This window comes from Acanthisitta chloris, unplaced genomic scaffold (assembly GCF_000695815.1).
Source record: "Acanthisitta chloris isolate BGI_N310 unplaced genomic scaffold, ASM69581v1 scaffold3706, whole genome shotgun sequence".
Classification (NCBI taxonomy): Eukaryota; Metazoa; Chordata; class Aves; order Passeriformes; family Acanthisittidae; genus Acanthisitta; species Acanthisitta chloris.
In genome coordinates, this window is record NW_008678608.1 from 100990 (window position 1) to 117462 (window position 16473).

A 16473-nucleotide genomic window follows, 5' to 3' on the forward strand; every position below is an offset into this window, starting at 1 on the left:
CAAAGAATGATTTCTGTCCTATCTTGGGTGGACAGAGAAGCCTTCAGGTTTATCCTTTCTAATAAAAGTGCATTTCAGAAATAGAGTAATATTTCTGTAACTAAAAAATGCAAAGTAAGAAATTACTTTTCTGATATATTTATCAAAAGGGCATTATTTTGTATATCCTTCCTTCACTAGTCAAATTACTCACTAAAATGTGCATTTGTGAAACAGATGCAAAATCACTTTGAAATAACTAATTTGTCCAAATAATGCTGCAAAGAAAACATTCTATACAGATGTTTGGCAATATGATGGAAGAGATATTTGGTAAATCTTGCAAAGGCAGTCCTGCTGTTGCCAGGATCCTGCAGTTACAACTCAGTCTATTTACAACGAATATTTTTTTTTTTACCTTCAGCAGTCAATATGAGAAAATGCTAATATCTGCACAGTAAATATCTGTATCTTTTGCTTCTTGGATTTCTTTGGAAATACCAACAAACAAACAAACCCAAAATATTTCAAGTGTTGATTTCTTTCCTTATGGCAAACAAAATGTTATTTTTTGGAGAAGACTTGTGTCTATATGACTGAAACAAACAGAGTGTCCAGGTCACATCAAGTGCCCTGGGAAAGTCTCAGCAGAGTACAAAGTCAGTGTAGTCTCCCCAGTAAAGAGTCTGTTGCTCCAAAAGCAAATATGGAGCAGATCTAAAATTGTTCCTGGCCATTCTCTTCACTGGTTGGGATTTGTGGAATGACTTCATGCCAAGCATCTGTGGGCTGTGTCCTCTAATGAAAGCACATGTTGAAAACAGAGGTGAAAGGATTGGCACATAGACCTTCTTTCTCTTACCTTCCATCCTGCTTACACAGCAGTTGCCCAAAGCAAAATCAATCCTGGGGTGTTCCCCAAGTACTTGTTAGTGGATGGTATATTTAGGAATGAAATATTGGAGAACATGTGGAATGTCCTTGGCAAATTTTCTAGCTGGCATCTGGAAAATACTTTTCTTTGTATGCATGGTGTTTGTTCTTACCAAAATGAAACCCAGCAGAGACCAATTTGCAAATATCCATATTAACATAACATGACAATGATCTGTTTTGTATATTTAAATGTCTGTACTTGAATTGAGTGGGAAAGTACTTGATTAAGGATAATAGTAGTAAAATTGAACCTTCTTTTTCTCTCCCATCTATTAAAATAAATCATGCAAAACACTTACATTTGCAAGTTTTACCATTTCCCTCCATTCCACTGGGGCAAATTCCACATGCATAAGATCCAAAGGTATTCATACAAGACACTCCAGGAAAACAGAGATTCTCTTCACATTCATTCCTGTCTTCCTGACAAGTAAGCCCTGTGGCAAAACAAAGGGGAAGTTAATAATCAGAAAAGATTCCCTGTTTATACTTCAGCTCAAATGTTGAAGCAGAAGAAGGCTCACTTCTCAGCTGTAAACTCATTACAGGGTATGTCACTCATGTTCCAGCCAAATTCCCCACTGTCTCACTTAAACCTGCTTTTATCACACTGTTTATTACAGTCGTTATTGGCACCAGAAGTGCTGAACTTGAGACTACTGCTCATAGAAAGCTGTGCATGTTCAATAAAAATGCACATAAATAAAATTAATATTTCCCCTGCATTTCAAATCTTTGCCATTGCTTTTGTTGTATTATTTATGTGAGATCTTTGTCATATACTGAAGAAGCCAAAGAATATTGCCATTTTGGCTTTGGGATATGAAGAGCCATGAACTGACCTATTGTGATTTCTATTTCTGTGTGAACCTCACATAACTAATGGATGATTGTGAACCAGCCTGAGAGGCTCTGGCTGAAGGTAAATCTTACAAAATGATCAGATTTCTTTAAAAATCCCAAGTTTTTCTTCTGAAATGAAAATCTTGGGGCACATTCTGAAAATGCCACTGAGCCATGGTGCTGATGTACAGAAGATAAGCTGCCAGAGGACCTGAATCCAAAACATTGTCTCTTGGCTATTGCTGATTTTGGAAGTAGAGTTTTAAAATTGCCAGAGGACCTGAACCCCAAAACATTGTCTCTTGACTACTGCTGATTTTGGAAGTAGAGTTTTAAAAATCCCTTGAAGCAACTGATTCAAATTCACAACTTCGGATGATTTAATGAATACCTATAGGGGAAGGTGACCCAAAAGTTAAAATTACTATCTGAACAGCAAATGATGCAGAGTAATCACATATAATGTTGTTAAAAGCTCCCTCAGGCTTCAGGTGTTCGTGCTGCTGTCTCTGTGTGCTTAAGCAAACTTGCTTGGCTATTCCTGGTTGCAGGATATGCAGCCCTGATAGCAGGTCATAAACTAGCCCAGATCACTTCTATTAAGGCATGCCCTTTGTCCCTGTAGGAATACACAAGGAGATTGGGACAACTTCTGGAGAGCCCAGGTACCTACTTCAAGACATACCACAAGATATAGCAAGGTTTGTTCCATATCAGATGCCCAGCTTTATCATAAAAAAAGGTCTAAGGATGAAAGAATACTTTTTTTTCCCTTCAAAATAGACATTTGTAGCAGTGGAATGAATTACAGGATGATAAAAACAGAGCATTATTATTCATCTCCTACAACATAATCTCTCATTGCTTCAGCATTTCAGACAGCTTCCACTACTCCTTTCAAGTTAAAATAGCATCTCCATGTAGAAAACTCAAATTGAAGGCTCTTTATTGATTGAGCTGCCTAAAAAAAGCCAGTGACATCACTTTTCATGCCTGCTTTGTCTTGAGGAAAAAAAAAGACCAGCAGCACAAAAGCCACATCCTTTTCCCTATGCCATCTCAAGCTAAATTGTTCTTGCCTCTCATGCTTCTTACTTCTTTCATTGAGGATGGGCATCACATAGTATTGTAGGGCCTGACTGACTTTTTTCCACCCTTGTTACATTTTGGATGACTATTTCTATTGTCTTATTTAATCAGCACATTCCTGGCATCAGGCTGCTTTTCTCTGATACTGATTTCTGATTATGCATTGGGAAATTATTAGACATCACATTATGGGAAATATTGAATGAGTTACCCTCTGATTAGATTAGTAATTATTTTCTTTCTCTGAGTATCATATAAAGGCTAAACATGATATCATAAACAATGAGAGCAGGGATGAAGTTCCCACTTTCAGTAACAGCAGTCACTTCTCCCTCAGTCCCCTCTCCTCACCCTTACATACTCTATTTTTGCTGCAAAGTGCTGTTTTTCAAATTACAAAAAGCAAAGGGACACCTTAAGGAAGAAGATAAATTTTCAAATTCACCCACTTGACTGATTTTTGCAATGTAAAGATGAAACTATGCAAGCACTCAGTTTCATTCAGAGAGATTTTATTTTAAACAGTGTCTGATCAATGTGGGCACAATGATAATCCAGATGAGTCCAAGGACAAATGTTTGCAAAGTACAAAATTTGGCTGAAGGTTGTTGAAGTAGCAGCAGAAATGGACAAAAAACTGTCTGCACCAAGAAGTGTCAATTATTCTGCTGCATGACCTCCAGTGCACTGTAACACAAGGGAGTCTCAATTCTCTTGGCATTGCTACAGTACAAATAAAAATTATAGGAATAAAAGTTCCTCAGGTTGCAAGGTTGAACATCTGTTTATGTGCCAAGCTCTATTTCTCCATCCCTACATGGGAAATTGTCTGAGAAGATAAAGTCTTTTCATGCCTTGAGAGAAGCTGACCACCTACAGATGCAAAGAAAGATTTTTTGACTGTGTTCACATTAAGTTGACTCTAAAGGAACAGGAAATCTCATTTAGGAGCTCTACGGTTATTAGACACCATGAACAAATCCTGGGGTTTGCTTCAGTTTCCTGAAAAGTAAAATGAAATTAGAGTTTCATCCACCCACCCCACCCCCAACTTTATACTAATCACTGGTATATGGGAAAGAAAGAATGGTTTTGTGATTGAGATTGTTTTCAAGGATGAGTTATATTCTCACGTGGGTGATGTTCTTGCTTTCTGTGGCCAAAATAATAAACAACAGGAATTCTTGTTATCTTGTTAACAACGTCAATGAAAAATGAATGAGCTTTGAATACACAGAGATAAGCCCATAGAAGTCTCTGCAGAAAATTAAAGTAGCAATAATCCTGGGGTCAGCCTTCTCTCAGACATTCCAATGGCTTTCCTCCCTGCCTTGTTCCCATTCCTGCATTCTACCCTTTCACTGCCCGAGATACACTGATGCACCTGAGTTGCTGCTTCCCTTGCAGGCATGTTTGAGAAGCTCTCACAAGAGTTAACTTCTTGTTTCTACTACCTATTCACTGTCATTTGTAGAGATTTGATGGTGAAGTGGTGCTGTCACTTGAGCTGTATAGCATTGCCATCTCATTAGATTATTGATGGTATTCTGGGGAATTGAGCCATAAACACAGCATCAAGGATGAGTTTTATTGTTGTCACAGAACCTGCCCTGAAGTAAAATCATCTGCTTCCCAGCTGGTTTTCAGCTCCACTTGCTTATAATTTTTCACCTGCTATTAAAACTTTGAGATACATTCAATTTTCACTCAATCATATCTTTGTTTGTGTCTCTGTTGTTGCTTTTGTTTCAGCATTTTAGGAAGAACAGCAGAACCATTGTACTTTTATTTAACTAGTAATAATTAAGGGTGCAGAAAAATCTTGTGTTTCTCTGACCATTAAGGTGTCCTGTGCCCTTGTCTCTCTAGTCAGAAGGTTCACTGAAGTTATTAACTCATGGAATGAATTTAATAAGCTCATTCATAACAATGAGAATTTTTTTTTTAATTCACCTCCTTACAGGCAATCAATACTTGTTCTCATTGTATATCTCCAGTGTTTAACCAAATACACCCTAAAAAGTTCCCAAATTTCTCTGTGCTCATAAGAATATAGTTTCCAGAGGGATTCAAGACATTCTGCATCTGTTTCGTTGCTTTGGGGACTTTTATATTTTGATCAAACTTCCATTTTGTAACTTTATTCTCCATCTTTAGGCTTGTGTGTTCTTTCATCAGTGGACTCTCTGGTGGCATAAAGACTTTTGACAGCACTGAGCTTTGGCCATTTACTAGCATTACTTGGAGTCAGTATCAGCTAGGTGCCACAGATCTGTTAGGCCATTTTTCTAGACTTCCACATCTGAATGATTATTATTATAGCTAATGAAATCTGGACTTGCAGTCCCACATGACCAAAACAAAAAAGGTTTCATGAACTGCTGACAGGCAGAATAGGAATCTTGCTGCCTGCATGAGCCTGTTGGGTAAAATCTGCTCACTGTTTTTGTTTAAAATTGAGTTTCTGCTGTATATATGCACTATAAGCAGTAATAATTATGTGCATTTGATGTTACTTCTACTTGAATTTTCAAACCTATAACACTGACAGCTGCCAATATTATGAGTCTCATGAATGTGAACAGAGCAGGGTATCAGAGCAGTTTCAAGGGCTGAAATCTGAGCTCAGTTTAAGGTGCTTTTCTCTTACTCTGTTTTTGAAATTATTTGGATCTGAGTATTCTGGGTGCTCTAATACAGTCTCAGTTAACACCTTGCTTTTGTGGGAGACTAATTTGACTCTGACAAGGAAGGATGTTAATTCAGGGTCTGCACTTTCCCATGACTGCATAGCCACCTGGGTGAGTGGGTGTTTTGTAACTGGCCCTTTCCAAAACTAAGCAAGAACTAGATTTAGAAATCCTCTTCAAGTCCTGTATGTTCAGATTTGCCTTGTACCTCCTGAAGAATTGAACTAGAAATAAAAAGAAACCAACTTTCATGAAACTCCAGGAGAAGGCATGTTTAGGCCAATGTGAAAATCTGTTGTGTTGGAAGTGCACAGTGTGCTGAGCAGCTGGAGTGTGGGTCCCAGCTTGAGGAGATGGTGGGCACTCTGAGAGACCCAGCAGTGACTCAGCTCAGCCCAATTCCAGATGATTAATGCAGCAGAGTCTAATGGCTGGCTCTGCCCATGCCAGCCTGCAGAGCACAGGGAGTCCTTGTCCATGTGCTGTCACAAGTGCTTTTTCGTCTATGTGAATCATTCCCAGATGTCCTGAGTGCAGTGAAGCTGGCTATAAATTGCATGATAGGTACAGACATGTCCTCTCCTTGTCTATGTTATCTATTAGATGCTTCTTTTTCTCCTCACACCTCAGGTCTTTACTCCATTCCTGTTTGCACTGTATGTCTTGTATCCAACTCTTTGGTCTCACTCTTTTGTTCCTCAACTTCTCCTTCTGCTTTTCTAAAATAATCCTTTGGGGTTTTTTTGGTGCAATGATCATCCCTGTTCTCTTCATCTCTTAAAATCATATTATGGCCAGCTGTTCTGGTTTCAGCTGGGACAGAGTTCTGAAATCAGGGCACTAGCCCTGAACAGTATGAAAGGTTAGATTTTGTTTCATCAGCATGTCTGACAACTGAATGGGCTTGTGGTTTTCTAATGCTTAAATTTAATGAAGCTTCAAGTGGGACTAAAGGACAATTTATTTTTGCATGTTTTCCACATCTTCTTTCTGGACCTAGAAAAATAATTTATTCCTAGTTCTTCGCTCAGTGTAATTAAGTCAGTGCAAAAGGGTCCTGGATCTTTGCCTTTTCTCTCTTCCACTCAGTCATCTCCTAGCTCATCTCATGGATGGACAGATCCATGGGAAATAAGCAGGAACCAACTGAGATCAAAGAGGTTCACAGTCTCCTTGAGTGAACATTTCAGGACCACAGTGCTTTAGGTCATTTTTCCTTATCATTAACAGCTGCTTTTGCACATTTTCTATATGTCTAAAGCTAAGCCATGGGAGCAGAAGAGGAAGCTTATATATGCAGTCCATTTGTCAGATGCTTATGGCCATGCTGCACTCAAAAAAATCCTGTAGTTAAATCAGAGATGGAAACAGTGAGTTACCTCCCAAACCAGGGGGACATTTACAAAAGTAGCTCTCAACATTGTCCACGCAGGTTCCACTGCCACAGGGGTTTGATTTGCAGTCCTTAATGTCATCCTGGCAAAATTCTCCATCAAATCCGTTTGGACACAAGCACAGGTATTCACCAAGGCCTGGAGGGTATTTAATATTAGTAACACATGTCCCACCATTGAGGCAGCTGCAGGGCTTCACTCCAACCTGAGGAAGGCAAAAGGGAGTCGTGGTAAGATTCTTCTGAATAATCACAGCTGGGAGGTATATTGTTACCCTTTAGGAAGAGAGAGATTTGCACTGCAAACATGTTATCCAGTATTATGAAAACTTATTTCTAACCAATTTCCTTTGTCTAGATAGATGGTCTTATACTCAGCATACTTATTTATTTCACTGAAAGCTCAACTTCAAAGGGATTTCTTTTTTTCATCATTTAGGGGCACATTCTAACTTCTTATAAGAAAAAAACCTGCCTTATTTGCTATAACAGCACTTTTCACATAGTATCTGAGGGCAGAATTTGTTCCTTATTCTTCAAAGAAGAAATGAAAAATCTTTTCTCTTTCCTTGCCTGCCCTCCTTACTCTTTCACATTACAAATGGCTCCCAGGCAGAAACATGACTGTGGCATTCCTCAGCTGGTCCCTTTTTTCAGGGAAGGGAGATCCATAGTTGTATTTTACATATGTACAAGAACTGCATTTCAACAGACTCAAAGCTCTGTATTATCTCACCTAGATAACATGGGTCTAGTTTGAAATGTTTCCATTAAAAACCGTGTCTAGGTTTCAGTTTCCACTTTGCTGTGTGAGTTCAGCAGATTGGTGTTTTGCGGCTTGAATGAGTAAAAATAGGAATCTTTAGGAGTAAAAATCTTCTTATGTCAAGAGTCTGCATCCTGCTTTATTAGCACACCCGATCACAGGATTATACAGGAAAGACAAAGCAATGCACAAGCTCTGCCAAGAAACTAAGAGTGTGGAGTAATAACGTAAGAGCAAGACATCCTCTAAAAATATCATTGAGAATGAGTTATAATCTCCCTTTTATAGCTAAAACTTGGTCTTTTATGTTATATGCTTTTTTGTGCAATCCAAATGCAGAATGTGAATTTTAAAGCAGATTAATGAACCATTAAAAGGCTCTGCAAGAATGTTCTTTCAAACAGCAATCAATAGCACTCTCTCTTGTTCCCTGTATATATAGTTTCTATGTTCTCAAAGATATTTATTCCATTAATTGATCATTATTGCTTATGAGGAAATAGCTGAAGCCTTGTTTTTCAAGACAATAACAAATTATTAGCCATAATGACAATTGCACCAAAGCAATGACCTGACAAACAGGTTTGTTTTGTTTTTCCTTAAAAGTGTTCATTTCCTTACCTCAATAGAGTATCTGCTCTGTGCATTGCATTCATCTGACACTGTGAATTCAAAGGTCTGCATTTCTTCTGCATCAACTTTCCAGATAAGAAGGCCAGCAGGAGAGAGCCTGGCATCCCGTGGCCCAGCCTCTAGGATGAATAGCACAGCTGACCCTTCTGGATCCACTGCTATTAGCTGGTAAACAAAATTCTCACCAATAAATGTCAGCAGCTGGCTGGAGGGGGCCTGGAACACAGGAGGCAGGTTGTCTAAACAGCAAAAATGAAAGCATGATTACATAAATTCCAGTTTCTCCCATGTAAAGATTTGAAGAGTGGGTCTTTGAAGGAACGGTCTCAAAGAAAAGACACACAACATCCCCTGAGACTGATGGAGGAAGTGATTTGGATGTTAGAGGCAGCAAATGTCTTTATCAAAAAAGTACACATTTTTCCTCTTTTTTTTTTCATGTCCCATACTGAATTTTTCTCCTGTACTGCACTTTGATTACTTTTGATATGCTATCTGATACATGGGAGGAGATCAGACATGACTTCTATAAACTCTCACTAGTCTCCTAATTCTCACTAAAACTTGAGCTAATTATATTTTTTTTCTTTACATGTATATTTAATCTATCTACCATTCTATCTATCCACCCATCCATATAAATAAATCTCAAAATGATAAATGGCAAATGGACAACTCAGGAGAAAAAGAATTGTGTCATTCTTCCATTGAGTAGACTCTCCTGACTTTACCCATGAGAAATAATTAAGTCCAAGGAGTTTGGCTGAATTCAGTTGGACATTTCATTAGTAATAAAGGTCTTTTCAGTGCCAGCAGAGATAAGTCAGTGCTGCTGAGATTCTCTATCCCCAGTGCCAATAGTGTGTATCATGTCACCATTAACACTGTTATTTCTAGTATTGCTGTTTATATTCAGTATTTTCTTAATGAAGATAAAAGCCTAATTGTACAAGGCTTTTGTACAGTAGAAGACAAACACTACCTGAAGATAGTTACAATATAAATAGGTAAGGAGGACAAGGTAGAGAAAAGTATCTTATAATTAGAAACCAAGAAAAAGTAAGATCAGATGAGTACCCTGAGGTGACAGCAGCTCTGTGCAGGACAGGGAATTTCATCTCCATGTCCTAAGCCTCCTCAGTCTCAAGCCTCAAGTCTCTTTCCTCTTGAACCAGCTGCACAAATTGACATGTAGTGATATTTAAAGGAATCTTCTCACAATGTAATTTGGCCAAAGTTATGTCTAACTTAAAGCACATTTCTAATTCTAAGGATTCATTTCAAGTCATGCTCTAAAACTATGAATTATATACATGTTCTCATAAGGAATCCTTCCATTATGCTCCTGGTAAGTCATCATTAGGGCTTTTTTGTGATGCATATCCTTTTATCAAACTTTGCTTTCCATAGCACGTCTCATATTATGCAATTATTTAAATATGTGCCTCCATTTATTGCAGCTGTGCTATTAGAGCCTTCTAAAATGCTTGTCCAGCAGATTGTCCTGGCATAACTGTTGAAAGCTTCCATCTATTCATTTACCTTTTATTTCCCAAACACTAAAGCCCTGGAGCCCATAAAAATTGTGCCCAAAGTAATCAATGAAATATTGATGCTGAGTATGCATTTAGAGATAAACACAAAGGTGTTAATAGGATGGATGGCAACAAGAAGTGGTAGGCACAAAATAACTTAAAATCAGATGTTCTGAAAGGAGTCTGTGAAGGACTGTTTCTAATTCTACAGACATCTCCTTGCCATCCAGCAAATATATATATATATATGCACTCCCTATTATTGCAGAAATTTTAAAATGGTTTTCACATTTTTGAAAACAATCTCTTTCTTTTAAATATTTTTAAATTTTGAAATAATTAAAAAGTGAACCATGATCTGTTTCAAATTTCTCCAACTACTTCTAGCTTTATAAATTGCAAAACAGAAGCAGTTTTTTCTATTTAAACCATTTCCTCAATTTTAAAATCAAACTGTCTCAGTATGAGTAATGAATCTGTCTATAGAACAATCAGGATCACCTCCTCCCTAGACATGCTACTGCTATGGCCAACAGAATGAAAGGCCAGGTTGGACAGGGCTCTAGTCTAGTGGGAGGTGTCCCTGCCCATGACAGGAGGTTGGAATGAGATGATCTTTATGGTCCCTTCCAACTCAAACCTTTCTATCATTCTATGATTCTTTGATAGAAATGAGGCAAGGTTTGTGAATCACAAATAATCTCTCCCATTAGACTTCCATATTTTTCTGGGGGTAAACACACAGCTTTCAAGTGTACAGGTTATTTTTTATGGTCTGGCTTATCATTAGGCATTCTAACTACTCATCCTAGTGACATTCAAAGATATTTTTAGTTGGCCAGCACTTGGGCTACACCTTTTCCTGACAGGGAGTTTTAAATTTCAAAAGCTGGATTTTTTTTAGGACATAAACTAGAGGATTATGTTTTTAAATAGAGAAAATTCAAAGTAAAACAGGAATAGAAAGGGCTCATGGACAACTTTCTCCCTCCCTACTGTGTTCCATCCGCTGTGACACAGCTTTTGCCATTTCTGCTGCCATACCTTGCACTCTCTAGGAGTCTCTGTCCCTGAGCATCCCCAGCTATTCCACAAGGACAAGAGCAACCTCCTATCCTTCCAGAAGGGTCCTGCTGACCTAGTCACTCTAAACAAATATAAAACTACAAACAAACAAAGCAAACTTGTCCTGTCACTCACACACTTGTCTGTAATTTGCTGTGTTTACAGAACCTAAAAGTGCAGAGAAACTCTTTCTAGAAACAACACATAAAAGCAGTAATATAATATTTATACTGACCAGATGCAAGTGTGCTTATGTGAGGGGAGCAGTTGTGCCATGAGGATAATGCTGCTGGAAACATGGATTATCTGTAAAATGTGAGGTAAGTAATGGTTGTTGTTTACACTGGGGATATAGCCATGAAAAAACTATGATTAAGTCTTCAGCCTTTGGGAGGTGCAGCCAAAGGCAGTTTGTCTGTGACCCCAGCCTCGAGGGGCTGCAGAATGAGCCTCCAGGTTCTGTGGCAGTGAAGGTAATGAGTGGCTGATCCCTAGCACTTAGACTCCCTGCCAAGCCAAAGTCTGTTGTGTGACATTTCATAGGATTTGGCTCAGGGATAGGAAGTAATTCTTCCAGATACCAAAATACACACTAGTGTGTTAAACCCAGTATTTTCCCCAAATAGTTCCCTTACAGATTTATACTTACGAGATGATGATGACAGAGGTATTTAGGGTCCATCACCTTTAGCTGACAGACTTGGGCACTGCATGCAGCACTGGCCATTTTCAGGTGTTATTTTCATTTATTAATTTGAGATTTGCCAGGTTTCAGACAGAGCAACGTGCATGCCCAGATACATGATGTATGCAGAGGAGTTTGCATTTCTAGTGCACACAATTATTCCCACTGCAAACTGTCCATGTGCACTACACAGGATAGTTTCATGTTAGCCAAATGAAAGCACAATGCATTTCACAGAATGAATCATTAATTCCCAGATAAGTGCTTCTAAATCTTAGGAAAAATCAAACCTTGTCTTACTTTCATTAACAGACCAGGTGAACTTAGAAATGTCAGGTTCACAGAGAAGACAAGGACTGGTAGGGCTTGATTCTCCTTCACCATAGCAAAGTCCATCTATATTGCAAGTATTTTCCTGCCAGAAAAAAAGGAAATTAAAATAGAGGTGAGGTGGAGGCAATGAAAAAAAAAGAAATAAGAAAGATAATAAATTAGAAGTTAATAATTTCTGGAGATAAGCAGGCACTCACTTGCTTCTTGAAACAATAAAATGGTAGCAATTTAAATGTTGGTGCTTTGTGCTGATAGGGAGAAAATTATATTGCAAGTATTTTCCTGCCAGAAAAAAAGGAAATTAAAATAGAGGTGAGGTGGAGGCAATGAAAAAAAAAGAAATAAGAAAGATAATAAATTAGAAGTTAATAATTTCTGGAGATAAGCAGGCACTCACTTGCTTCTTGAAACAATAAAATGGTAGCAATTTAAATGTTGGTGCTTTGTGCTGATAGGGAGAAAATATGTAGGTTACTCTTGAAACAATAAAATGATAGCAATTTAAATGTCGGTGCTTTGTGCTGATAGGGAGAAAATAAGCCATGTAGGTTTTCCTGTTTCAGTTGAGATGCTTGAAGCTTTGAATGTTTTAGCTTAGGCAACATGTGGTGTTGCTTTGCTATAGATGAATGCCACAGAATATGACTCTTCTTTTCCCATTTTCACACTCGTGGGGTGTATATGATCATTATTCCCAGCTGTGACCAATATGATGAGTATTAGGTGTTGCTAAAAGGTGAACTCCATGAGACTCACAAAAACTGAGCCCAGATAAAAGGCCCATCTGAAATTTTGGAATCCTGTTCTGGTAACTTAGCTATTTCTGGATGTTCTTCATAAATATCTGAAAAAGCAGTTTTATAAAAGCAGAATAAAGAAGTGCCTTAGAGTTCAGGCTCCTGTGAGATAGTTGTAAATAAGAGTTAAGCACATCAATGGTGCCTAAGTGGGGCAGAACATCCCAAAAGACATTCGTGTGATGCACTATGGGCACAGCAGTCTTTGAGGTTAACTTGTCCCACTCCTAGTTACGGTGCCCACAAGGGCCAAAGAGGCCATGTGGCTTCCACGTGGGCTGAAAACACTTGAATTGTCTGAGAAGAAAACACAGGGACATAATTAACAGGTGTAATTGAACACCTACACCACAGGAAGGTCCTATGGCAGAGTTATGCCTTTAGCCTGTAGCTTGTGTGTGGGCACACCTGGAGATGGGGCATTTTCTGACCTTGAAAATTCCCAGCAAACACAGGGAACACAGGAGATATCACCACAGCAGTGGGAGAGCAGGAGGAAAAACCTACCAGGGTCAAAGACATTTTCCTTCCTTTGAATACACATTGTTTTTCTGAGGACGATGTGTCTCCCGTTACTGGCCTTGTTTTGTGGTTTCTGTCTACTGTTCTATTAGTTTCTCAAGCTTCTTTTGCAAACTATACTAGTCAATATTTTAAGTAACACCTCTTTAAGAGCAGTGGGTAAAGTAGAGAAACAAAAATGATTCTCATAATTGCACCGACATGATAGAACGTGACAGATCTTCAACATTAAAACCCATATGTTAATTAGATTTTATTACATTGTTGTTTTCAAAGACTTGATGCTCTGATGGAAACAAAATGCTCTCGTTCTGATGGGATAGTGTGGTACAGAATGGGCTCCATAAAAGAACACAGAATGTGAAATGGCCTGATATAAAATGTCCCCTAATTGAAGCACCTTTTCTGAAAGCAATTTAGGTATTGCAGAGTAATGTTATAGGAGGGGTAATTAGAATGTGGTCTGATGCAATTGGAAGCCTAGTTCAAATAGTCCCTTGAAGCATTTTAGGATAGAAATGACTATAATCCCTAGAGAACACCAGCATATTGAGAGAACATATATATTTCTGAGTTTCAAAAATGCAAGAATAAGGAAAGCCTTAGACAAAAAAACCCCTCACCCTCACTTTAATTGAAATGACTCTGACACAATTATTTTAATCTGAAATTTAAGTGGTTTTGCCCTCATTTGGGCTGTATTGGGTTTGTGTTGCAAGGGTTTGGAAGAGGGTGGGACTACAGGGTGAGTTTTGTGAGAAGCTGCTGGAAGTGGAAGTTGAAGCAGGTTTGCTGGCAGGACTTGTGGCCCCAGGGGGTAACACACTGGAACATTTCCTTAAGAACTGCAGGACTCACACTGGAGAAGCTCATGGAGAACTGTCTCCCATAGGAGGGACCCCATGCTGAAGCAAGGGTGAGGAGTCCAACCCTGAGGGAGAAGGAGCAACAGAGGCAACATGTGATGAACTGACTGCAGGCAATATTTCCCATCCCCTTGCATCACTGCATGGGAGGAGGGAGAGAAAATTGGGAGTGAAGATGATCTGGGAAGACAGGAGGAGTAGGGGAGAGGTGTTTTAAGATCTGCTTTTATTTCTCATTATCCTACTCTGACTTGATTGGAAATAAATTAATTTCCCCAGGTGGAGTTTATTTTGCCCATGACAGTAGCTGATGAGTGATCTCTCCCTGCCCTTATCTTGCCTCATGAGCCTTTTGTTATATTTCTCTCCTTGCCCAGCTGAGGAGGGCAGTGACAGAGCAGCTTTGGTGAGCACCTGGTGTCCAACCAGGGTCAACCTACCACATGGGCCTATAAATTAATTTCTATTCACTGTTTTATTTGAAAAAAATATGAACATTTTTTTGTTTTAATTTTGGTAACTGCTATGCTCTTTTAATCAGTGCAAGTTTGAAAACTGTGTTTTCCCATCAGTGTTAATGAGAAGAGTGAGGCAAATGAGTTAAGATGTACCTGATGAATCTTTATAAAATGCAAACTGGTAGTCTCCTATTAATTCATACCTGACTCAGGGGAGGAAAGCAGGATCAGCACAGTCAAATATCCCACCTAATACCCCACAAAGTTCCTTTTGAAGCCCCATTGAAAAACAGCTAATTTGCCTAATGCAGGTCTCTAGAAAATAAGAGCAGGGAAGCTCTTTCTTAAGGGATGTTATACCAATAAGTCCACAGGAAAACAGAGGGTTATAGTGCTCTGCAGGCAGTTTCTAGCATGTTGGCAGTTTAAAACGTAGCTGTAGACTTTTGATTATGGTTTTGAAACTGTCAAAATACTATATGTTTGTACTTAGCAGTGTTTAATGTAAGCAAGAATGCTTTATGTTCTCTCAAGGGTGTTCTTAGATGACAAAAACTGTATAACATGCATCTTTGTATACCTCTTGCTAAGGCAGAAAATGGGTATAGAAATGATATACCTTATAGCTACAGTGCCCTCGCCAAACAGGCTGCGAGAGGGAAAATAGCAGAGACACTTCAAAAGGGAAGTTAAGCCTTTCAGGAGAGACTCCTCACTCTTATTTACTTCCACTAACAGCTGCAAAGTATAAATATTGTCAACCATGGTCTTTCTGGAAGTGTCTGCGTGAGAAAGGGCCATCATAAAGCAAGCCCTATCAGGTATTCATACCCCACGTAAATATGAAAAAGAAATAAAATATCACAGACTTGAGATTGTGAAAGAGAGGAGTGTTAGGCTGTGCAGCTGACCTATCGAATAGATTTTCCTCTTCTAAAGCAGTTATTACACACAGTACATCAATGGAAGGTAGAGGGCTAAGGAAGAGATGAACGATCCATATTAAACCTTTATGATCTTTAAATTACCTTTAATTTACAAAGTCCAGTTGGATGGAGTTGGCAGGCCTGGCAGACCGCGTCGTACAGGGTCAGCACTCTGGAATTACTGTACTGGAAGCCATCGTTAGTGATCTAAATGATACGAAAATCATCTTTATAAGTGATAATGTTCCATATGGAGACTGTCTGCTCATTTTGGAGCACATACCACTGCCCCCCTGAACTGGATGCTTGCCAGCAAGATAAATTAAACCACTTGTGAGTGGCTCTGCTGCAAGCTAACAAATCGCTTAATGCTCCAAACTGGAAATTCTTCATTAATAACCAAAAGATCTTTTGGCTCTACTCAAGTACTACAAGGGGGTTTTCAAGGGGTTGTTAAAAAAAATTAAGATTTTTGGCTGGAATTCAGGATCACTTTCTTCGTAATGACAAAGTAGTAAGTAAACTCCTTGGGGTAAAAAAAAAGAAGAATGTATATTATATAGGTGATTTTAAATAACCTTAAAAAATAAAAAGTGATAGGGTGGACAATGCAAGAGAGAAAGTCCCATTTCAACCCCAAGAACTCATGATCAACCTTCCCATAGGAAGGTACATTAAAGCAGTCACCTACTGTCTCACCTCACAGCTTCCTGTACATGTAGGTAATTCAGAAAGCTTTGAGGATGGAGTTTTTATATAAGAATGGTTAGATAATACGAACAGGTTAGGCAAATTTATATTTTAATTTTTCCATAATAAAAAAGAAAAGATACTGGACAAGTGTGGAAAGGGTTAGCTTTAGAGAAAGTGCTGTGAAATCTCTTGCGAGGTGGGAACCTTAAAGACCACCACAAAACCCTACAGAAAGCTGTGCTGTAGTCACTGATGAACTTCAGC

General features: G+C 38.7%; 1 protein-coding gene across 1 annotated transcript in view; it reads right to left on the reverse strand.

Moving 5' to 3' along the window:
• Window positions 1-16473, reverse strand: part of LOC103804345 (von Willebrand factor D and EGF domain-containing protein-like) — a gene marked incomplete at its 3' end in the record, with an annotated part of 91039 nt that overhangs the window by 54290 nt on the left and 20276 nt on the right. Inside the window, exons 4-8 of the mRNA XM_009076955.1 lie at window positions 15619-15723; window positions 11915-12029; window positions 8318-8568; window positions 6917-7136; window positions 1215-1352 (exon numbers count right to left, since the gene is read on the reverse strand). Coding sequence (XP_009075203.1) covers window positions 1215-1352; window positions 6917-7136; window positions 8318-8568; window positions 11915-12029; window positions 15619-15723 — 829 coding nt within the window. The remainder of the gene's footprint in view (window positions 1-1214; window positions 1353-6916; window positions 7137-8317; window positions 8569-11914; window positions 12030-15618; window positions 15724-16473) is intronic.